At 34.6% G+C, this 23,709-nt stretch overlaps 1 protein-coding gene across 3 annotated transcripts in view; it reads right to left on the bottom strand.

Moving 5' to 3' along the window:
* Nucleotides 1-23,709, bottom strand: part of LOC102605474 (probable LRR receptor-like serine/threonine-protein kinase At1g06840) — a 36,911-nt gene that overhangs the window by 7,595 nt on the left and 5,607 nt on the right. For all 3 annotated transcript variants that reach the window (XM_015314922.1, XM_006360566.2, XM_015314923.1), the window contains exons 4-20: nt 14,612-14,759; nt 14,443-14,514; nt 13,947-14,018; nt 12,511-12,654; nt 12,349-12,417; nt 12,198-12,269; nt 11,990-12,064; nt 11,421-11,489; nt 11,118-11,186; nt 10,798-10,869; nt 10,591-10,677; nt 8,765-8,833; nt 5,365-5,879; nt 4,366-4,527; nt 1,845-2,128; nt 1,121-1,172; nt 640-884 (exon numbers count right to left, since the gene is read on the bottom strand). In XM_015314922.1, coding sequence (XP_015170408.1) covers nt 640-884; nt 1,121-1,172; nt 1,845-2,128; nt 4,366-4,527; nt 5,365-5,879; nt 8,765-8,833; nt 10,591-10,677; nt 10,798-10,869; nt 11,118-11,186; nt 11,421-11,489; nt 11,990-12,064; nt 12,198-12,269; nt 12,349-12,417; nt 12,511-12,654; nt 13,947-14,018; nt 14,443-14,514; nt 14,612-14,759 — 2,276 coding nt within the window. The remainder of the gene's footprint in view (nt 1-639; nt 885-1,120; nt 1,173-1,844; nt 2,129-4,365; nt 4,528-5,364; nt 5,880-8,764; nt 8,834-10,590; nt 10,678-10,797; nt 10,870-11,117; nt 11,187-11,420; nt 11,490-11,989; nt 12,065-12,197; nt 12,270-12,348; nt 12,418-12,510; nt 12,655-13,946; nt 14,019-14,442; nt 14,515-14,611; nt 14,760-23,709) is intronic.

The following is a 23,709-nucleotide window of genomic DNA, read 5'->3' on the forward strand; positions in this document are numbered from 1 at the left end:
TTGTGCCCATTGAGCACTCAAGGCACCATTCTTAAGAGCCTTGTGTGTTGACTTGTGAACTTGGCTTAGCTCTAATACCATGATAAAGAAATGTATTTTGGGCCTAACTAAACCCCAAAAGCTAACTTATGAGTGGAGGATTGTCCAAGACAATCTATGGAGACAAATTTGCCTCCCACCGACCAATGTGGGACTCAACAGTAACTACCTTTAAAATGTGTCTTAAGCATGTCACTGAAAAGACATTTTTTTAGACAATTGTTTCGTCCATCAATTTCACTGTGAGATGTAGACTCAAGTTTAAATTCTGCAATGATCGATGGAGGTGGGGAGGGGAACACACGTAAGGGTGGAAGAAGGTCAACCGTCCATTATTGAAGTGCTTAAGAAGATGAATATATCACACTGTTGATTAATTATTTTGATAGGAGATTTGATCCATTTAATGAGACAATTTCATGCATATGTTAGAATGAATATAGAAAAGTTCTCCCTATTCTCAGCCAGTTTTATCATTGATTTTGAAGAATATCAAGTCCTGGTCTGTGGTCATGCTACCTAGATTGCTTAAGTTGCAGGTCTTATTGCAATGCGATTTTCTATTGCAGGCTTCAACATATAAGACGAGTAAAGCCTTACAGGAGTTCCTTTCACAACAGTTGATACATTTCCACTCATTTCAGCATCAGGTAATGGTGCAAGCCTTGAGATTCCAAAATCAGAGACTTTTGCGGTGAACTTGGAGTCCAGCAGTATGTTATTTGTCTTGATATCACGATGGATTATTGGAGGATCAGCTTCAGTATGGAGGTAGAGGATGCCCCTGGCAGCACCTAAAGCAATGTATAACCTTGTTCCAAGACTCAGACGTTCCTCATATCTAGCTGTAAAAATAAGTAAGATCTTTAATAATCTTATTTTGGAGATACCTGTTTGATATTCATATTGGATTTCAAAATCGAATAAGATGTCCCTTTACTAGAGGGACATCTTTCATTCTCTTTTTTGGATAAAAAATAGAACACCGGAAAGAAAAACTGAAAAGAGGAGAATAAATGTGCTTAATTCTAACAAAAGGAAGTCAAATGACACCATAGCGAAGGAAGGATACATCACATACCAGAGAGAAGATCATGTAAGGAACCATTTGGCATGAACTCATACACCAACATCTACATGCACATGAAACCAACTATTACAAAAGTAGAATAGAAAACTACAAAACATAATATCCTTTCTTATCCTTCCATCTGTCTCTTAATAATTTGATTAATTTTTCAGAAGACATGCATTTCACTAATGCAACAAGAGTATGTACGCAAGTATAAGGGATGTAACTGATGAGTGGCTCATAGATGGGAATGCTGGTTGAACTTAATATTTAGTGATCTAAGTAGTGTAGACTGAATTTTCTCACAAATAGAATCACTTAACGTGTGATAAAAATTTGTGACAAAAAAAGATATATGATGAAAATACTATCTTAGAAGACTTCAGCTTGAGTTTACTTTAACAGAAGAATCAGATAAGTCTATGAACTTTGCGCTGCAATTTAACTATCATTTATGTGATGCTTGTCATTTCATTAGCATCTGGATTTATATCAAATAGAATTCTCTAAGTTGTAGAAGGTGATTGACGTTATGCTTGATTGCTTCTGCACACTGGCAGCGAGGCATTCAAAATGATCAACAAGGCACAAATTTCAATTTTGGCCTAGGTGTTCAACCAGAACTGAGCAATCAGAATTTGACTACTGAACTGAGACAATCACCATAAGAAATATATATATATATATATATATTATATATTGTGTATTATTTTTCCAGTTTGGAGAATCTTACTTGTTCAATTCCTTCATTACAGTATCCCACCAAAGAAACCAGATTTCGGTGATGCAAACGTGACAGTAATTCTATCTCAGTATAGAACTCTTTTTCCCCCTGTAATGAGCCTTGTTGTGCGCGTTTTATTGCCACTGTTGTGCCCTCTGCCAAAATACCTTTGTAGACCTTTCCATAGCCTCCTTGGCCAATTATAGTTGTACTACTAAAACTGTTAGTTGCTGCCTCTAATTCCTTAAAACTCAATGCCTTAACACCTTCTATTCGCATTGGAAATTTTGGCACTACAAAAGAAAATGAAAGGAATATTACTATGAGTTCCACGTGGTCTTTGGTAAGTTTGTTTAAGCAAGAAAGAGATTAATGACATAGAAGATTCAATTACTCAAAATTAGATATTCATTGAAAATATTAGCATGAAAAGTTGTCATAAAAAGAATGAAAGGAAAAAGCTTAGCTGATGATAGCAAGACTGTTTTTTTTTAAAAGATCGTGCATCAAAAAAGATTGGAAGAACAATTTGAAAATGTCTCTAAATAATTTTATCAAGCATCGAGCGCTTTAAATAGCCAACCTGAAAACAGAAAATCCGCAAAATAAAATTCAAAATCCTAAACTTTCTCAACAAAACTTAAATTTAAAATCAAACAGATACTCCTCCTGCAACTAAACTAATTTAAATTCAAACAGATACTCCTCCTGCAACTAAACTACTTGTTATTCTGTAAATCTGCAATAACAAAAACTATTTCCAACACTCCTTTGCTTCAGTTGCTGCAATTTTAAAAAGTTATTCCTTAATTTCTATTTTTGTTGTTTGTGCTTGAGGATTGTTTTGAGCGTCTCCAACTTTGCATACTTTTGTAACATGAATCTTTGCTCTTCTTTTTGTTTTGTGCATAAAAAGAACCTCAATAACATTTTTTGCCTAAAAGCTCTTTTGAAAGTGCTTTAATATGGACAATTATAAAATTTGCAAAAAGTGTTGTAAAAACTTATACGTTTCATAGGAAGACTTGAACTTCACTCACCAAATTTGATAGTTCTCACTAGTGAAAATTTGTGGGGTACTTAGAGAGAGATGATTGCTTGTCATGGTTGAAAATTGGGTTTGAAAGTAGCATGAATTAAAATTTAGTTGAAATTGGTATTGGTTGAAATAGTCATGCTCGTTATAAATAAGCACGGATTAAAAATGGGTTGAAAATATATATGGGTTAAAATTGGTTGAAAGTACTACTTCAATGAACTCACAAGTTCAATAAGCTCAAATAAAGCTTTGACACCACCGTTAACTTTTTTAAAAGAAGGTGCCACCAATTTTTTTTGGAAGTAATTAAAAAATGTTTTTCAATAATTTTGCTAAGTATAGAGGGCTTTAAATAGTAACTTGAAAACAAAAATTGTGCAAAATAAAATTCAAAATCCTACACTATCTCAACTAAATATATCCAACTAGATTTAAATTTAAATTTAACAGAAGACTCCTCCTACAACTAAACTACTTGTTATTCCTAGTAAATCTGCAGCAACAAAAGCAATTTTCAACATTGACTTCAATGCAAATAAACCTTTGCTACAATAGTTGGCTTCAACTAATTTTGTTCACTTTAAGAATATCAATTAATTACTGTTACTATCTATTGTTCTTTGTACTTTGACTATCATATTGTTTTGTGTAATACTGTTTTGTTACTGTATGTTGTTTCTTATACTTCTATTATTTCTTTTTCTGGACTACTCTGGGCTGTTTTTCTTGAGTCGAGGATCTATCGGAGACAACCTCTCTACCTTTGAGGTAGGGGTAAGGTCTGGGTACACTCTACCCTCCTCGGATCCTAATTTGTGGGACTACACTGGGTATAATGTTGTTTAAGAATATCAATTAACCCTGACTAATAAAAGAACATAAATGGTAGTCTAATTATACAAATAACAGACGCATTACAACAAGGGTATTACTTAGCTATACATACCCAGCACACTTTCTATTTATTTCTTTTCCACTTTTTTGTTTTAGGGGTGATGGGCATTGGCAGAGAACTTATTGTAAAATGCAATATGCACAAACTTTCCATAAAACCCGTAAAATTCTCTGGCCATGTGAGGAATTAAAGCACCATACTCTCTTCTGAAAAGAAACTTAAAGTAAACATCAAGCAGTATCATAGTTAAATTACAAACAAGATGGTTGACACTGGCAATTCTGTGTTATTTCTTGAAGGCAATTGAAACAAGAAAATCACAGTAAAGAAGAAAAAGAATGGTTATTGGCATCTTTTTGTTCTACAAAAGCTGGAAATCGGAAATTATAAGGTGCGAAGTTTGCGTTGTATGCTTGAACCGCTGAAAAAATGTGGTTTCACGGCCTCATTTTTGGTGATTCATAAGAATATCCAAGAAAAGTCAAGTCTATTAACTACTTAACCAGCAGGTCCTAATGGGGATGACTGAAAGAAATGGAGAAGAAACTCCCCATAGCTGAGGCAAAGTCACATACGATAACTGAAGATTAACTCACATGGTTGATCTTTTGAAACATGGAACCTTCGACGCATTTTAAGCAACACAAATATTATGGCCATAAGTAGCGCAGCTGCAGCACATATGGACCCAAAGACAATTCCAACCATGGTGCCTCTGTTTATTCTGCTTCCCCCTCCTCCCAACGGGGGAAAAAGGGCTGCAAGAAGGAAAATATTCAGAATTTGATCTTAAGAAAGCAGGAAGAAGAACAAGAACAGAGCAAGTTATTGGCTCTCTTATATGGTAGCATATTATTTTGAGAAAGGTAACAATGATATATATATTCAGGACAAAGTCTGTGTTGTGAGACATCTTTACAGAATACAAAAATAAAAAAGTAGATTTTTGTTCTTCTTACAAAGATTCTATAATGTTTCTTTAAACAGATTCTGTATCATTAACAAACAAATTCTTCTTTACATCAAAAATAAAACAATAGTAGGCAATTCCTCTTGAGTTTCTGAATGGGTCTGTAGATTTTACTTAATTAAGAACTTATAGTAATGCAGTCAAAAGTATCTAAGAACCACTAGCATCTCTTTCAGGTTAGCATGTCTATGAGGATGTTAAGCTTCAATAATGCATGGGTCTCTAAACCATTTCATTGAATTTTCTTACTCGCATACTTCAACGACAACAGGAGAAACTGTGTTCCATATCACAAGATAGATGATATAAATAGACATTTTCAGAAACGAAATGGAGCACAACGGGAAAGAGAGTTTTTATCTGAGCATGACCAGTAAAGATAAACGACATTAATAATAATCATAATAATTATATTCAAGAATCAGCAAGAATAAAAGAAAAAAATCATACGGGCACACGAGATTCACATTTTTTTTCTTGATTCAATTTGGTTTTACTTTAAATTCCTCAGGAAATCATTACACAACTACAACTGAAAATGTCCACATTTAATCAATCTGATCTGTGAATAACATTAAAGATTATATCCTACTTATGCAAGAACACAGTGGGTTTGGAGACATACCAGAACTATATCCCATGGCAGTGAAATTGAGCAGGTCATATGGGCCAAAGACATCACTTCCAGTAAGATTAAAGGTGGCAAATACGTTTGCAATCCGTACTATCTCACTGTCATTAAATTTGGTAAAATCATTGGAATCATTTATACGTGGAGGGAAAAATTTCAAAAACATCCTAAGCCTACGACCGCTTTGCCATGCAACAGAATGAATGTATATTTGATAAATATTCAAGTTAACACTGTCTTTTATCCACTGCACAAAGTCACTGTAATGTGGCGGAAAGTCTGAAAAGCTAGGGCTTCTTAGACGAAAACCAACTCCAAAAGGTGCTGCACAAAAGCAGCCATCCACTAATGTTGGGACATGTTCGGAATAACTGTTGCAAGGTTGCTGGGCTGCACAACTTGGAATGGAATTGTTAAAGACTCCATACTCTTCATCTCCATCTTTTGATTTACAAAACAGGGTAATCTGACGCTCATTTGCATTTCCACATACAGGATTTCCATAAAGCCTGAAAGTTATTATTCAGTGTCATAATTTGATGAATGCTTAATCAGAAATTTCAAAGAGTGATAAGAAGAGCCCGAACTTTATGCCATTGAAAATATTTGCAAGTTAAAATATCAGGAAATGGGTTAACCCCATCACATTATTAATGTAATTTGTGCAACCAGCAAATATGGCACACACAGCTGCACACAAACATGCATAAGCTATCAGATGAAGCTAGAACACATTTAACTGAGATAGAAGTTGAGCAATTTGTTTTTAGAATTAATCAAAAAAGAAAATGTATACTGGCTCCATCATAATGAAAAACTTGTTGATTCTTCGTTATGTAACCTGTTAAATTTCCATGAAACTCAGGCTGGCATATTACTATCAGGAGAAACTTGAATGATAGAGAAGTAGAAAGTTTCTGTCAACTGATGCAACAACTGAGCATATGCTTAATTGATTGACACAAAACAGATGTGTTAGTTGGGTCCATAACAGGGATAAAGTATTTTCAATCAAAAGTTCTTCTAAAATGTTTCTACAGCAGAATAATCAGGGTATTCCTTACTGGCCCTGGAAAATGATCTGAAGAACCAAGGCACCTTTGAAAGCAACCTGCTTTGGTTGGTTAGCAGCCAGGGATGCTCGTTTAAACCAAAATAACCTGCAAAGGAGAGGCTATTCCATGTGCAGCAGATGTTTTTTTGTAACATGAAGCAGGAAACAGTTGAGCACTTGTTCCTACATTGCAGTTTCTCAAGACAATGCTGGAAATTGTTTCTGAACATTATGGGTGTGTCTCTGGTTATATCACAGGATCAATAGTCTGTTGGAAGTTTGGCAAGCTCAAAGAGTAAAGGGAAGAGCGAAACAGATATGGAGGACCATTCCCATTTGCATATTTTGGACTGTTTGGCTGGAAAGGAACAAGACATGCTTTGAGGGAAAAAGACCGTAGATTGCTAGAGTAAAAAATAATGTATCAAAAACTTGTTTTTTGGTGTTATAGTAGTACTTTAGATAGGACGGACCAATATTTGTTTTTTTTGGATCTTTTAGGGGAGAATATGTAGTATGATTGTGGAGATGTTGTAGCTTTGTACTTAGTCCTGTGCTATGTTGGTACCATATTAATAAAAACTTTTACCCATCAAATTTTTTTTATGATAACAGTGGGTAAGAACATGACTAATTGAGCTTTTAGTTGATACATGGCTTGTATGACCATCTGATATTCATAACTCACTATTATTTGTAAATTGAAGTATGAACTGGTTGAAAGGTATTTTATCTGTTCATGTATTCCATAACTCTAGTATTCTATCATGCTTTCATATGATGTCTCATGCATTATATACTTGATGAATCATATGGTTAGTCTGATGGGTTTAAAAGACCGAATTCCGGATGAAATGATGATACAGTGATTATCAGATGGGTCTAAGAGACCGGATTCTGGATGGAGTGATGATACTATTTTACCCGATGGGTCTACAGACCGGATTGTGGGGGCAGGATATGGGCCTCGCGAGTCCTCCATGGGTCCCGACTACCTACCGCAGGAGTGTGTGTACTGGTGCATTGGCCATTGCATTGCATTTCATCTCACATCACTTGCATTGCATTGGTTATCATACTTCATATTGATTCTTACCTGTTTGGTTGACATTATCTGAAGCTTACTTGCCTGACTTGATGAATTCTGATAATTGTAACTACCTTGTTCATTTAACTGTTTGGATTCTTTACACTTGTTATTGATATGGTTATTGAGAAGTGTGAAGGTAAGCATGGTATAACCAACCCTCGTTATTGCTTCATTTAGGGTCGATCGACGATGCTGCTGAGTACACATCTTTCTCATACTCACCCTTGTTTTTTGCACTGTTTGAGTGCAGATTTTGTTCCGAGTATGAGTGATAGGTTATCTTGCATCTAATTGGTGATAGATTGGAGTATTCGGGGTGAGCTGCTTGGTTATTCCGAGACACCTGACTCCATTCCTTTTATTTATTTCTATCTTTCCTTTTTGGACAGTCATAGTACTTATTGAGAATTGTAATCCTACTTTAGAAGCTCTTGTACTTGTGACACCAGGTTTTGGGTGGCGTATTGTGTATTTCCTGCAACACTTGCTTTTGCCTTGTTTACCCGTTTCCCTTTTAATTCCACGGTTTAAATTGCTAAAATGGATCTAGTATTGTAATTGAATCACCTACAGGATTTGGGTAGGTGCCATCACAGCTTGGGATTTTAGGGTCTTGACAGTTTTAAACAAAATCAGCCATGAATTTTAGTGTCACGTGAAATTTAATTCATATGCACTTGTATGAATTTAATTTTGGTTGCCATGCATTTTGTCATCTCATTTTCTGCTTTGCTTTCGAAGACTGGGCAACTCATTTTTCTTTTCAAATATTATGAATAATCAAACATTGTGGTATTTGGATTAGATATTCGTACTTATCGCAATTGGATGATCTATAGTAGAAAAGTTTTTGCAACTTCTGCTTGCAATAACTGGATATAAGATTGTTGATACTGTGGGTTTGCTTTTCTCTTTTCTTTTTCAAATGATTTTCTCTCTTATGATTTCCAGAACTACTTCAATTTCATTATTCAAGATATAATGACACCCAACTTTATATATAAAAATAGTTACCTATATTCAAAATAGAATACTGAAGGGTAACGAATGAGAATGAGGAACAGAGCCTACTGCACGGTATATTTTCTCCTTCGAACTTTCATTTTCTACTTAGAGTTTTCTTTTCATTTGTATTAATTAGTATGGAATACACATGCATTGTACGTGTCCAAGAACTAGTAAATATAAAAGCTGAGAACTGAAAGTAACACAAATATGTATGTTCAAGACTAGCAGAAATATGGTCTTACATAATATCGACATTTGGAGGAGGATCAAGAATCCCCGAAATATCTGAGAGTAAATTACGTTGAAGGTTCCTGCACAAAGGAGATCAACTGGATCAGCCGAGAAATCTGAGGTGTTAACATATGAGGGCCACTTCTAGTCAAGCATGGCATGGTTTAGTAAGAGGAAAGTATACATGCTATATTACCTCTAGCAAAACAAAACACCAGACACATTATCCCTTGTTGTACTTTAACTGTATAGAGATAGAAAAATCTTGTTGCCAATAGACACATTATTCCATATCTGTACTTATTTTCCTGGATACCTTCTTTGTCTATCCAAAACTACTTGTGCACTGAATAGCTATCAAACTGAAATTGACACATAAATTTTGGTTGATTCTCTACAAAAAGCTTTTATCTATATGCACAGTGTTTTGGGAAGCGAGAAGCGGAAAAAAGCGACGAGGGCTCGCTTCACAGAAGCGAGAAGCGAAGCGCGTGCTTTTTTTAAGTAAAGCGATATTTAGTATAAATATAAAAAAAATATTAATTAACTGAATAGAGGTAATATATTCTTAGATTAAAAGTAAATAGATAGTCAATAATCCTCATAAGTCATAACATATAAAGCAAAAACATAATTAAATCACAAAAGGATCAAACTCCTATTCTTCAACAGGATCCTCAAACTGATCACTGATCACACTGTATTGAAATTAACAAAAACCAGAGTAGCAAGCATACACACATCACTGATCACAATCACTGTATAGAAATAAAAAAGAAAACAGAGCAGCAAAAGAATTGGAAAAACAGAGCAGTATATAAATTGAAAAAAGAAACAGCAGCAACCAAAATTTTTGAAAAAAAAAACAGCAGCAACCAAAAAGTAGCAGATCAGTCGCAGCAGCCTCACAGAAAAGAAGAGAAGAAGAAGAAGAGAAGAAGAGAACTGTTGTGAATCAAGTAGACTTTGTACGGGCATATGTGTTAGAAGTCATGAATGGGGTTGATTTAGATGGGATTATTGGGCCGAGTAAAATACTAGAGAGTTTTATTTGGGATCCAGGCCCAATTATCAATCAGTTAAATAGGATTAGGGATTAGACAGAAGAGTTATGTGTATTATGAAGAAACCGTTTGTTCCTCTCATCTTCTTTCTAGAATCTTAACTTCTCATCTCCATTCTTATCTTTATCTTTAGTTACTTGTTATTTCGGTATTTATCTTTGTAATTCAAGTGTTGTTATTATAATTTGGTTATCAATGAATATAATGTTTATGTATCTGTATTTAGAATTCGGGTTCGTTTCAAGAACTTACCCTGGCAGCAATAAAAATATAGGAAAAAACACAGCACCAACCAAAAATAGAAAAAAAAATCGCAGAGCAGTCGCAAAGAAGACGAGAAGAAGAGAAGAAGAGAAAAAGGGAAAAAGAGAAAGAAGAGAACTTACAGTAGCAGTTGCAGCCTCGCAGCAGTCCAAAAAAAAAAATTGAAGTCGCGAAAGAGGTATGTGAAGTCGCGTAAGGATTTCAGAAATTAAAAAAAAAACCTTAAATTTTTTTTTAAAAAAACCCTAATTATCGCTTTTTCAAATTAAGCGCGCCTTTTCACGCTTTTTCTTTTCTTGCGCTTCTCGCTTCAACTGTAGAAGCGAGTGCCTTTTCAATATCGCCTCGCTTCAGGAAATTAAAGCGCAGGGGCAGCGCTTCGCCTCGCTTTGCGCTTTTCCTCGCTTTTTATAACATTTTATATAGCCAATCGATTGTGGGGCAGTATACAGAACAAAAATGAAAAATAAAGTACTGTTAAGAGGAAAATGAACAAATGATACTCTTACAATCTAAGTTTTGCATCTGGGGAAAATGTCTTATTCTCCCAAATGGTAGTTGGCACAAAACCACTTAACCTATTATTGTTGAGTGACCTACAAGAAAAATAATTTTAGGAAAGGAAGTGTCAATACTGCAGCTATTATAGTATCGAAATGAAATTTGAAATAACCTGAGGATCAAGAAACAAAGATTGAGCAAATGAAGCTCCTTACAGCCTTTGCAGATTTGGAAGGGCAGAAAAACTCAAAGGAATAGAACCATTAAGTATGTTTCCTGACAGAATGCTGCAATCATCATCAAAGTAGTTACTTCACTATCGAGAGTCTGATATTACCAAGACTGAGTTACTCAAACATCAAAAAGAAAAGAGTTTATGTTAAGACAGTAATTCTATTAGACCACCTACCCACAAATACTGATAGAGAGTGGGGGAGGGGGAGGGGGAGGGGAGAAGAAGAAGGGAGTGAGATTAAAAGTTGGCTGTATTAACCAGTAAAGATTTAAGCAGTTTAATATTTTACCAGAATCTTACATGGTTGTGATATTATCAGACAGCTTATTGGAAGGTATATTTCCCGTGAGTTGGTTTCTGCTAAGGTCCCTGACATGAGAAATTGGCATAAGATGCATTGTCATTGGTTGTAAATTTAACTGTCTATCTTTCAAGTTTTCAAAGCAAATTGAATGGCAGATGAATTCAACTTCATCTGGTATATAAGAACTATTAAGCAAAATTTAGCAGATATCAACATTATAAGAGGTCATAACAACAAGAACATAAGCTTCAAAATGTGGTTTAATTGGACAGAGGAATTTCTCAATGAAGTATGCTTACAAGTACAGAAGGCCTGGTATTGTGCTCAGGTCAGGAACTGTTCCTTGCAAGTTGCAGTTCCTAAGACTCCTGCAGGTTTGATGAAATAATATGCAGAATATTAATTAAAGAATGGTGAATATAATCATAGAATGACCACAATAAGCTTCATAGTATAGTAAATTAGCATTGAGTTCCTCCGTCAGTCTTAGATTGTTACTCCATGTTATGTCAAAAGGTCACTGCCAAAGAATGAAAATACTGCTGTAGCCTCTCATTTATTGTGAGGAAGGGGGTGGGAAACCCTTATTGGGAGTACATTGATGTAATATGGAGAAATTTTTTTGGTTATCCTCTTTTGTAATTCTAGCGCCTGAAAAGGTCACATCACAAGGTGAATATATTTATTTCTGACTGTTCACTGGGGACTTGTTTTCTGATCAAAGTTTGGGATAAATACGGTCTTTAACCTTGAGTGATGGCAAACATCCTTAAGAATTCTATATTCTTGCTTGGTGAAAATGGGCATGTATATCATCAGACAAGAAAGGGGACATAAACCAACAAAACCCGAGATATTAGTAACTTACAACTTCACTAGTTTGGACATATTGCTGTAAGAAGCCGGAACCACAGAGCCTTCAAAGTTATTGTTGTCAAGTTGACTGCAAAAGTTGATATTGTGAGGGGGGAAGGAGGTGTTGGGGTTTGTTTATTAACGCTGAAATGACATTAAATTGTTGAGAATCTAGACAAATTGAAACAGCAAAAGCTTAAGATTTCAAAGGCAGGTAATACAGAATCTTTAAGCTCGGCATCTGTGCAAGCTCTGGTGGAAGGTGACCTGATAAGTTGTTGTTGTCCAGAAGGCTGAAATAATGCACATCCAAGTAAATCCAAACATGGAACTTACTAGTATTTATATATTGTTGGATAAGGTGATTCTTACAAGTGTAGAAGAGGTAAAGCAGACAGCTCTGGTGGAATTTGACCGCTTATAGAATTGTTATTCATATGGCTGCATCCAGAACAAGAATGATCAGTACAGAAACTAAACATCTCCATGCCACCACATCCAGTACAGTATCTTTGGATTCTATGGAGAACTCACAAATGCGCAACTTTTGGCAAGTTTGCAAACGATTTTGGTATTGGTCCTGATATATCATTTAAATCCAACTGAAAGATAGCCAAGTTAGGAAGATAACCGAGCTCTTCTGGTAAAGAACCTGATATGTGATTTCCACTCAAAAGCCTGCAAAAACAAAAGAATGGTAGTTGGACTGGAGTTTCTCGTAAATGTGCACAATCCATATATGCAGACAATATGCAAGTTATTTATTAGATATCTTCAGCTAAAACATCTGTAAGGAATAGTACTGATTGTCAACAGTGAGGTATATGCATATTCGGGCTTCAATTGAAGCAGGGATTCAGAAATGTTGATTGAGGCTTATATGGAGAACTGAAATTCCAATATATGTATATGTGACTTCCCATGATAAAGGTAAGACTTCTAGCTGGGATAATAGCCATATGAGAGCTTCATTTCTCAATCAAGACAACATAAATGGAATATCAGTCAATCCTTGTAGCTGTCGCTAGTGTTATGTATGATATTTAGAACTTCCATCAGATGAGTTCATGTAGTTAGTATACTTAGTTCTGTAGATATTATACCAGAAACTCCTGACAGTAAATTAAACATGAACTCCAAACCATCACTTCATCTTTCAAGATTACACAGCAAACAGGACCTGAAGTGGCTGAGAATCATCACTATTTGTCTTACATGGAACAAAAACTGTGTACTATCACTCCGTTCTGCCTTCTACAGATTGATTAGCAATTGAATAACATTGAAAGGTTCTATTTTGACTGCCAAAAATTAAAAGTGTCTCCTTCTATTTTTCACAAATGCAGAGTACTCCCTCCTTCAACTTATATGACACTCTTCCCATGTTGCGACGTCACATAATGTTTGATAACATTCCATTGTTTTTTCTACCAAACAACTCCCTCTATTTCAATTTATGTGTCTTACTTTCCGTTTAGTCTATTTAAAAAAGAATGTCACTTTCTATATTTAGAAAATCTTTAAATCAAAGATCCGATCTTTGTGGCATATTTAAGACCACAAGATCAAAGAGCATTTTGGTACATAACACACATTTTTAGTTTAAGATCACAAGATTCAGAAGTCTTCTTTGCTTTTAAAACCTTGTGCCAAGTCAAACTAAGACACAGAAATTGAAATGGAGGGAGAAACTTTTTTATAACCTCTATCAAACTAACCTTTTTAACCATTAGTTTAGTATTTCTTCAATTAACAGTTTAACACTGTCATTTTATGTTTCTGTATTTTTTAATTCATTTCCTGATCACTTGTAACAAAATTCTCTATGATAGAAAGTAAGCGAAAATGAGTTTATGAAAGGTCATAGAGGTTTGTCCAAACTATTGATTCTTTTCAGGTCATCATCTCAAACAAAAAGGGGTTCTGTTAACAATGATTAGAGTGAAATTGAGCACTGAAGAGAGACATACAGTAGGCTCAGAGCAGTGATGCTGCCTATCTCCTTAGGTATGCTGCCGCTAATGTTGTTCCACATGAAATTCCTTGAAAAAGCAAAAATGAAATCATAATCACCAAAAATTACAGCTGAATAAATATTGTAAAGATATGACATTTCGGCCTAACTCAACTCCAAAATTAGCTCATAAGAAAAGGATTGATTAAGTTCATATGAGCAGACCACTAGTCTATCCCAACCAATGTGGGACTTTAACCCATTCTAACACTCCCCTTCACGCCCAGGCCCAACAAGAGCATGGATTGGAAACCCAAACGGGAATGGACTTGGCTTTGATACCATGTAAAGAATAAAGATATGATACATGAGTCTAACTCAACCCCAAAAGTTAGCTCATGAGGAAAAGATTGTCAAAGTCCATATAAGCACACCATCTGTCTATCCCCAACAACCAATGTGAAACTTAAACCCACTCTAACAAATATCAAATGAATGTTATAGGGACTCACAAAATTTCCATATGTTTAAGTTGGCCAAGCTCAGGAGCTAGTGTACCAGAAAGGGACAATTTCATCAGACGCCTGCAAGTCCACACAAAAAAATTGTAAGCTACAACATAGATTATATATAAACTCAATCGGTAAGAGATCGAAAGGGGAACCCAGTAGGGTTACGTACAATTCTTGAACATGCTGATACCCTTCCGTTTGGTTTTGAATGCAGCGCACAAAAAACCAATGAGTGCATGGGTCTTTCTCCTTCACCCAATTCCTCAAATAGCCCAGTGGATCTTCGAGTCTCCCTTGAATGGCCTCTAGCGCCCTCACTGAACATTCCGGCAGTAATTAATTACTACTACTACACAATTCGTTGCATCAAGTAGGTCACACTCACACAAATGTGATTTCAGCAAAAACACAGAAAGCATAGAAGTTATATCTTCTGTTTTAAAATTTGGCTAATTTATACCTCTGTGTTACATAATTAGCTCATATCTCTTTTCGAAAAAAATCATTTTAAATATTTTCTTTTTATTAAAATAAAAGTCACAATCATTAAGCTCAAAGAACGAATATCAACTTCCTAAATTCCGTTTGAAAAGTCACCATCTAATTGGAATGAGTGTAATTATTAGGGTAATTATCACTTAGTAATTATACAATGTAATAGTAATTACGACATGTTTTGTTTGTCATCGTATAATTAAATGTATTGTTTGTAAATTAACAACTCCCTCTATAACTATTTCTTCCGTTCACTTTTGTTTGTCATGTTGCGTTTTTCAAAAGTCAATTTGACTAGTATTTTAAATTTAAATTAAATTACAGTAATTCGATTTTTAAAAAAAATAGATATTCAAAAATTATACAAAAATTACTACAAATTGTAATTTTTTGCATATCAATATGATGAAAATATACATAGTAAAATGTTTGTCAAAGTTCTTATAGTTTGACTCTAAAAAAAGAAAACCAACAATTAAAAATGAACAAATGGAGTAATTACTTATCAAATTTTTCTTTTTTTACTTGTCCATTTTGACAAATCAAAAAAGGATTAAAAAAAATTACCCATTGTACCCTCAATTAATTAATTCTGAAAAGGATATAACTTCTTGAAAATCTTAAATTTTTAATTCATCCACTTCTTAATTACTAGGGATAAAATGGTAAACTCATTGTGTCAATTATTATTTTCTTAATAGGTGTGTCAATTCAAAAATTGACAAGTAATTAGGGACGGATGAAATATTAAAGTGCATGAGTAGTACTTAGTTTCTTTATTGAAATAGTTGAATGGATAACATCTTAATGATAATATATAAGAATTTGTTATATATCTTAATTATTAAAATTTATTCGAATTCATTAAGGTCTCATTTATTTACTACTAATGTATGATATCTTAATCATTTTGATTTCAGTCATTAAATTATTTATCTTTAATATCTGAATCTTAAATATTCATCTAGATTAGCTATTAAAGTGTTTTTTTTTTCTTTTCTTTTAAAAATTTTTTACAATCACTTACTAGATTTGATGATTAAGATATGTAACCAAATGTTAATATTATTAAAATATTTGTTCAAAAAAATCAATAACCAATTTCATCCATTTATAGTTATTTTCATCGCCCACCATTATTAACTATCCCGTCGCAGTCCACCAGTATTATCAATTATCCCACTAGGGAACTTCTAGTTGATAGTACCCGCTTCTTAAATAATTCTCATTTTGCTAGTCTAAGGGGCCGTTTGATAGAGTGTATTAGAAAAAATAATGTACGCATTAGTTTTGTGTATTACTATAATACCTTGTTTGGTATTCTTTTCCAATTTATGTATAACTAAGTCAATCATTAGTTATATACTCTGTTGTGTATTAATGTGTGTATTACTAATACCATGGATTCTTAGGAATTAGTAATGCAATGATTTTAATTAGGGGTGTTCACGAATCGATTTGGATCGATTATTGGTCAAAATCAAAACCAAACCAACATAATCAATTTTTAAATTCTCAAAACCAAACATTATATACATTTATCGATTTCAGTTTGATTTGGTTATTAACCATACACAAAAATGAGAGAAACAATTCATCTAAAACGAGAAAAAAAGTCATGACAACAGTCTATTCAAAACGAAAAATAGTTAGAACGACTGACATTATAGAACTTCTGATCACTAAATTTATTATGAATAAAGCTTCAAGATTCACCATTTGGCCTAGAAGGAAGAGACAATGACAATTCTAATCCCACCAAAAATTGTCATAGACACGCATATACATGAAAACAATAAGATAAATGTTCTCGTTTTGAACATTTTTGCTTTCATAAATAGATTAAAAATAAATTTTGATGAAAACACATATAAGATCTTTAAAATTGTTTATATAGATAATATATTATGTATGTATAATGATAGATAAAAGACATAAAGTCACCATTGAAGTTGTCCCAAATTTTAAAAAAGACACCTCAACTTTGTAACCGTCCTATTACCCCACTAAATAATTTTGAACAGATATTATTGTATCATTTTTCGATCAGCTCCAAATTTTAAGAAGCAAGTGTGTTCACACACCAATCATTACATGACACATGTTAGTTTAATTTAAAATGTAATTTTTTTTCATTTTAAGTTTTTCTTTTATCCTTTTTTTTTTCTTTATTTCTCTCTCTTACTTTTTGACTCCCCCGCAATTTCAAGTGATCCATCCCTCAATTTTCTTTCTTTTTCTTCACCTCCCACCCCCACATCAAGTTGAACCACTCTCCCTTTTTTTTTCTTTTCTTTTTCTTCTTCTTCTTCTCCAGTCAAATTCTTTATTTTGGTGATTTTTTTATAAAAAAGAATTCATACTATTTTCAAGACTTTATTGAATTATTGATAACAAAACTAATTATTTTTCTAAGAAAATTTAAAATTTTGAAGGTATCATCAATTACTCCTTTTCATATAACTTCAAGAGTCATACCCTATGACCCTATACTCGTCTTCTTCACGCAACCCGACCCAAACGACCCCTGTACATCTTCTTCCTCCATATGCATCAGTCCGGCAAACCCGGGAAAAGACGCTACTATGAAGGCGTCGACATCAGCCGCCCTCACGTCCCCTTTTTCCCTTTTTTGCGGAATTCAGCTTTCTCCCATCCCCTTTACTTGCTTCGAAAATAGTAGAAGAAATTCAAATTTTTGTTTGAATTTCCCAACGGATTTCCCCCCTAAATCGCTCAATCTTTCCCTATAAATAGTTTTCCATGCTCCAAGGATGAGGACGACGGTTTTGAGCTTGGTTTGAGTGATAGACATTTTAAACTTAAGAATTTTATATCTTGCTTTCTGATTCTAAGTTTCGAGAAGATCGACGCTTGAATTTTCTTAGCTTAGTGTTCGTATTTAGATTTCATAGTAGAAGAGTCATTGTTCTCAGCTCGTTTGTCATAGTCTCGCTGCTCACGGAAAGGTAACCTCTTCATCTCGTTTATCCCTACTTAATATCTGCGAGATTGTGAAATCTTTATTTCTGTTTGGCTGTCGCTGTTCGAATGAGGAATTTGTTTTTATGCCAACCAATGGCGTAGCTAGTTTTAATAGGGTTCTTATTAGTAGTGTAGTGATGTTCTTGCTAATCTACTCAACACTACTCGTATTCGTTCAAATATTAATTCTTGCATAAGTTTCATGTGCTCTAGTTTTGGTTTAAGCTTTTCAAAGTAACACCCCCCCCCCCCCTTATTTCTCGTCTTCCTTTTTGAATGATGTGAGTTATGCTTTGCTTTCTTCATCTTGTTTACAGGTCGTTTGAGCCCCCTTTGTATCTCTTTTCGTATTGATACTTTGGTTGAAGTTTTTTTAAAAAAAAAAAAAAAAACTGTTAATTATTGGAAGTCGAGTTAATGTAAAGTGTAGGATTTTATCTTTTTTTCACATTTCAACCTATCTTGTTCTTATTCTCTTCCCAGTTTACTGTCTATTTTCTCTTTTCAAACTGCCTCAGCATATTGACTTGTTCAGATCTCCAATCTCTCTAAGTGTTCTGAAATCTCTTCTTGTGGGTAAAATTTGAGCTCTTGAAATGTGTCAAGCGTAGTATCTGTTTTCTGTCTTGTTTGGCTGCTAAAATTATTAAGAGGACTCCTAAATAGCATGGTCTTAATCACTATTTGGCTACTCTTCGTATGGAATCTAATTTTTCTGTCATTAGTCGCTTGCTTTGATAGAATATAAGGTCACAACTTCTCATGAGTATTGGGTGTATGATTCCTTGCGTAATAACACTAGTTTCTTAAGCGGCAACGGTTTACTTCGGCTAAAAAGTGGGCTGTTTTAATTAGATCTTGATAAAAGGTTTGATTCATCAACTCATGTTTAAATCACATCATGTTTATCTCTATAGTTTGTGTCATTGGTTGTAAAAGAATGTAACAAGTTCCACTTCTTTTAATATATTTTACTTGAAGGCGAGATAACCATTGCGCGGACTATAGAATTTACATGAGAGTCATTAGTACCGAATACTATGAGTCTAAGTTTACTTTGGATTTGACAATATGACTGTGTCTATGTGCTATATTCATGGACCTACTCCCAATTTTTAGCAATTTGTTTGTTGTTACTGATTTGTATGAAAAGTCATTGTAAATGTGTGAATTTTAGTCGTGATCATTAGCATATGTATCATATGTCTATTACTACTTGCAAGTGATAGTTAGGAGTATTTTAAATCCCCACTTAGATTTATCTTCTTTGTTAGTTTGAACTAGGTCCCTTTTCCCTCCCTTCTTTTCTGTTTGTTTTGTTTTCTTTGATTTGGAAGATATTAAAGTCTAGATTTCTCGTACATGTATGCTAATAGTTAAGTCCCTATTAAGAGAGTAGCATGAGTTCTTTGGGACTCCTCCCTTGCATATCCTTGAGTCATTCCGAGGTATCCTTATATTTGCAATAAAAGAGCAGCTGAAATAGGTTCTCGGAAAGCTGAAAATGATCTGTATACATGTTGTATACAACAGTATACACTGATATACAGTTCAGTGTAGCAAACATGGGCTAGAAACGAAAACTAGGTTGGAGGCGCTAAAGAGGACTGTATACAGTTGTTATATGGTTCAATATACAGGAAGATGGGCCAATACACAATCCGTATACAGCAGTATACCCCTAGTGTATACACAGGGTTTCAAGGGTAGAAATAGGGTTGAAGCCCAAATCAGTTGTAGCAGGCCCAAGAAAGGCCCAAATCCTTTTTTTCCTTTGCTCTTAAATTATATATAATTGTGATTATTGATTGTTGTTGTTTGTTAACTCTAGCCTTCAAATTATTAATTAACTTAATTAGATTCCCCAAAAGATGAATTACTTCTTTGTGTTGGTTTGTTTTTAATACATCTTTTTTTTTATTCAACTATTTTATTTATCAAGTAGCCGATCATATTTTTTATCTTTAATTAAGTTAAACCTTTTGTTCTTAAAAAAATTAAATATGTTCTTTAATGCTTTTAACTTAATCACATTTACTCATTTTTAAAATTGTTTTCAAGTTAAAGTATTTTTCTCAAATAAACTTGAAAAATGTTAGTCAACTTTTTCAATCAATTAAAAAAAAAATACATACTTGGTCATTTTTTCAAAAGATTAGTCAAAACTTTTGTTCCTCAATTAATTTTAAATGGTTTCAATATTCAAACCAATTTGGTTTAAATTATTATTAAAAAATAAAATAAAAAATAAGTCAAATAAATTCTAATTAATCTAGTTTTATTAAAATTCTAATCACTTGTATTTCGAGTCAAATGTTCCATTTTGGATCCCTTTCTCTAAATAAAATAAAATAATATAAAATGTGTCATTTATTTAATCATTTTATTAAAATTAATCAAATATTATAAATTGTTATTTTTTATGTTAAATCATTTTTCCCCAAAGAATTAGTCAAAAAAATTATTTTTGTTAAGTCGTAGGATAACCGTAGGTTAGCAGCTACTTTAAGTGCTAATACCTTCTTAGAGTAGAAATAAGAACTTCTTACCAATTTTCTCTAAATTTTTAAAGGTTTATTTGTTAAAGCCTTTTTAAATTAAGTTTACTTAATTTCTTTAAAAAATTAAGTGGCGACTCTTTTCTAAGTATATTTCTCAAATTGTTTTATACTTAGAACATTTCAAAAAGTGATTTTTCTAAAGATAGAAAAATTACGGCACAACAGAAATGACGACTTTGCTGGGGAGTTAATTAAGTTCTAACCATAAGATTTGACTATTTGACTAATTGTTATTAATTGTTGAATTATTTATTTGTGCTTAATGTGTTTAAATTGCTATAAACTGTTGCATTCATGTCATAACATATTTCGTCAAACGACGCTTATTTTTTATTTCCCACTTAAAGGACGACTATGCGGGCCGCATTCGTTCGTTAACCAAATTGTTTTTGGGACACCCTGACGAATGTAGTTGGCTACTGGATAGTCAACGGTCGTTAACTGTCCCAACCCAAGTAGTCCGCTCGGGTCACCAATCTACTATAAAGAAAGCCCACTCTTAGTCAAGAATAGCGTAGACCCAAACTCAATCCCAAAATTTAGAGCATTGGCTTCAGATGACCCAACTCCCAAGGCGTGTTGGGTCCATTAGAAAGACCACCTTGAGTCCAAAAGGCTCACGACTCGAACGGACGTTCATACTTACGTGTTTGAAGGATGTATGCGTTGTTTGACAAATTGTTGTTTCTTGGATTTGGGGGGTATCTAATTCTTTGTATGTTTTTTGTAGATGGCCAAGCAACACTTGAGTTTCAAAATGGTCATCGAGATGTCAAACCTCCTTTGTGTGTGGTGGTACAATCTCAATGCATATCAGAAAAGAGAACTTTTCATTTATTTGGGTCATTTCCCGTCGATAATGAATCTCAAAGTTTAGCCTAAGTTCATTGAGGTGGTCACTTGATTTTGGGATGATGAGAGGATGGTGTTTCGCTTCGGAGATGTCAAAATGACACCAACTATTGAAGAGATCAAAGATTGTCTAGACAATGTCAAAATGTGCCAGAAAATGAGAAATCATCCAGATTATCACATTTTGCTACCAGATAAGCCGACCAGCAAAGAATTGAAGAACATGTTGTTACTGGTAAATGCAGACTGGCTAGACACCCCGAGTATTCCATTTGTGAAATTCTACGAACGATGGGGACATGAGAACTATTATAAGAATTTTTCAAATGAGTTTCTCAGTCGCAGTAGTTGGAGTCAAACTCAAACCTTAGCATTTGTCGTATGCCTCTTAGGGACGATGGTATTCCCTCAGGACGGAGGGAACGAAATTGATACTCGGATTGTCATGGTAACTTACGCCATCTTTAAGGGTATTGGTAAAAAGGGACAAGTCAAGAAATACTTCAATCTGGCCCCGATCATTGTGGTTGACATATATTGATCTTTGGGTCAATGCAAAAACGAGTTTCCATTTTTTCAAGGTTATAATATCTTGCTACAGTGGCGGATGTCTAAAAATCTAGTGAAGACATACGAGACTCAGAAGCAGAAATTGGCCGAACCAAAAAAAGAAAGCCACCTCGACCATTACGAGTTCCATTTGAGCATCAACAGGTTCGAGATGCACAGCACTAGGGAAGCATGGGCTAAAGTCTTCCACGACATAAAAGGTGAAAACGTACAATGGATGTTTCAAGATTTCATGTCAGAAAAAATAGTTGTTTAGGGGGCTAAGTGTCATTTCATAATCCTTCTTGGCATTAGAAGGGTACGACCTTACAATCCTAGCAGGGTAATGCGACAATTCAGCAAAAAACAAATTCTACCTTTTAAAGGAGACACTAGCCGCTACGTCTTTGACTATAACGAGTGCGACAAGATACCTTACACCAAGGATATTCGTCAATAATGAGCTGGACGGGTCAACCTAAAGGAGAGCATGACAGAAAATAGATATGATTGCAGGATGAATACAAAAAATGGTTGCAGGATGATCTACGTGATACACTTGACCCGACACCACGCACGGGCCGACAGATTAAAGATGTCCAAGTAAGGCTCCAAATCCAAGCCTACCACTTTCAGCAGGAATGGGACCGAAGAGAGCAAGAGTTTCAACGTAGGGAGCAAGGATACCTGCGTAGGGAACAAGAGTTCCAGCATCGAGAAATATGAAAGCCAAAGGACCTTAGCCTTTGCCACACAAGAGTTAGCTAACGCAAGAGCCTGCTTGCTACGTTTGGATTCGAATTTGGATGATTAGCTTAACACTCTCCAGGGTGTGTCGATGTCTTTCAAAGCTGTGTTCGCCGAGTCGCATGTGATGACTAGCAAATTCCTCATTCACGAAGAAGTAAAAAAAGCAAGAGGAGGAGCAGGTCCTTCAGCCTTTTAGTTATCTTATTCCCCTGCGTGGGATTGATGTTCTTGTATTTGTCGTTTATCCCTTCCCTAAAAGATGTATCCCCTTTGTTGACTTTGTAATGAATTCTCCAATCATTAATGAATCTTATTTTGGGGGATGCAACAATTTGTTTTAAATAGCGCAATACATCCTTCAAATCGTTACGCCTACCCTGGGCAAAAGGGTCACATGAATGTTTAGGACGCGATATTTGTGTGATTTAACTATTTATGTGATTTGTTGCTTTGAATGAGGACATTTTAGCCCACTCCTTTTTGAATTTTTTTTGAAATCTCCACAATTCTAAATACAAAGTCACTACCAAAATATCTGACCAAAATTCCATGAGTTTTGAGTTTCTTAACCAGAAATAAAATCTTACTACCAAATCCTAAAACATTACTCTATCATCTCAGGAAAGATGAAATTGCTGCTACGATGGAAAAGGGAAAGAATGTCGAAGTGAAAATGACTGAGGAGAGTCTAAGGATAAAACTGCTTCGATTAAAACAGGAGATTTGAGAGATGGGAGAAAGAAGAGTAGAAGTAGAACTAGCCACCGCAGTTGTGCAAGCCAAAAATGCAGTACTAGACGCGGAGTTAGCGGCTAAGATAACAAGACATGCTATCATAAACAAAGAGACGACCGCTATGCGGAAGCAATGCGATGTCTTCAACAATGATATAACCACGAGGCTCCAAAAGCTACACAGAAAATACTCCTTCTTCAACCAAGAGGCCAACGCCAGTAGTCCTGAAGGCACTGGACCTGAAACTGTTGAAGAAGATACCAGGGAGGAAATTGTCTATAGGCCTCCTTTCCAGGGACGTTGGAAAGAAGAGAATGAGAAAATCGCCATTGAAGCATAT

Source organism: Solanum tuberosum, unplaced genomic scaffold (genome assembly GCF_000226075.1).
Source record: "Solanum tuberosum cultivar DM 1-3 516 R44 unplaced genomic scaffold, SolTub_3.0 scf00325, whole genome shotgun sequence".
NCBI classification, from domain to species: domain Eukaryota; kingdom Viridiplantae; phylum Streptophyta; class Magnoliopsida; order Solanales; family Solanaceae; genus Solanum; species Solanum tuberosum.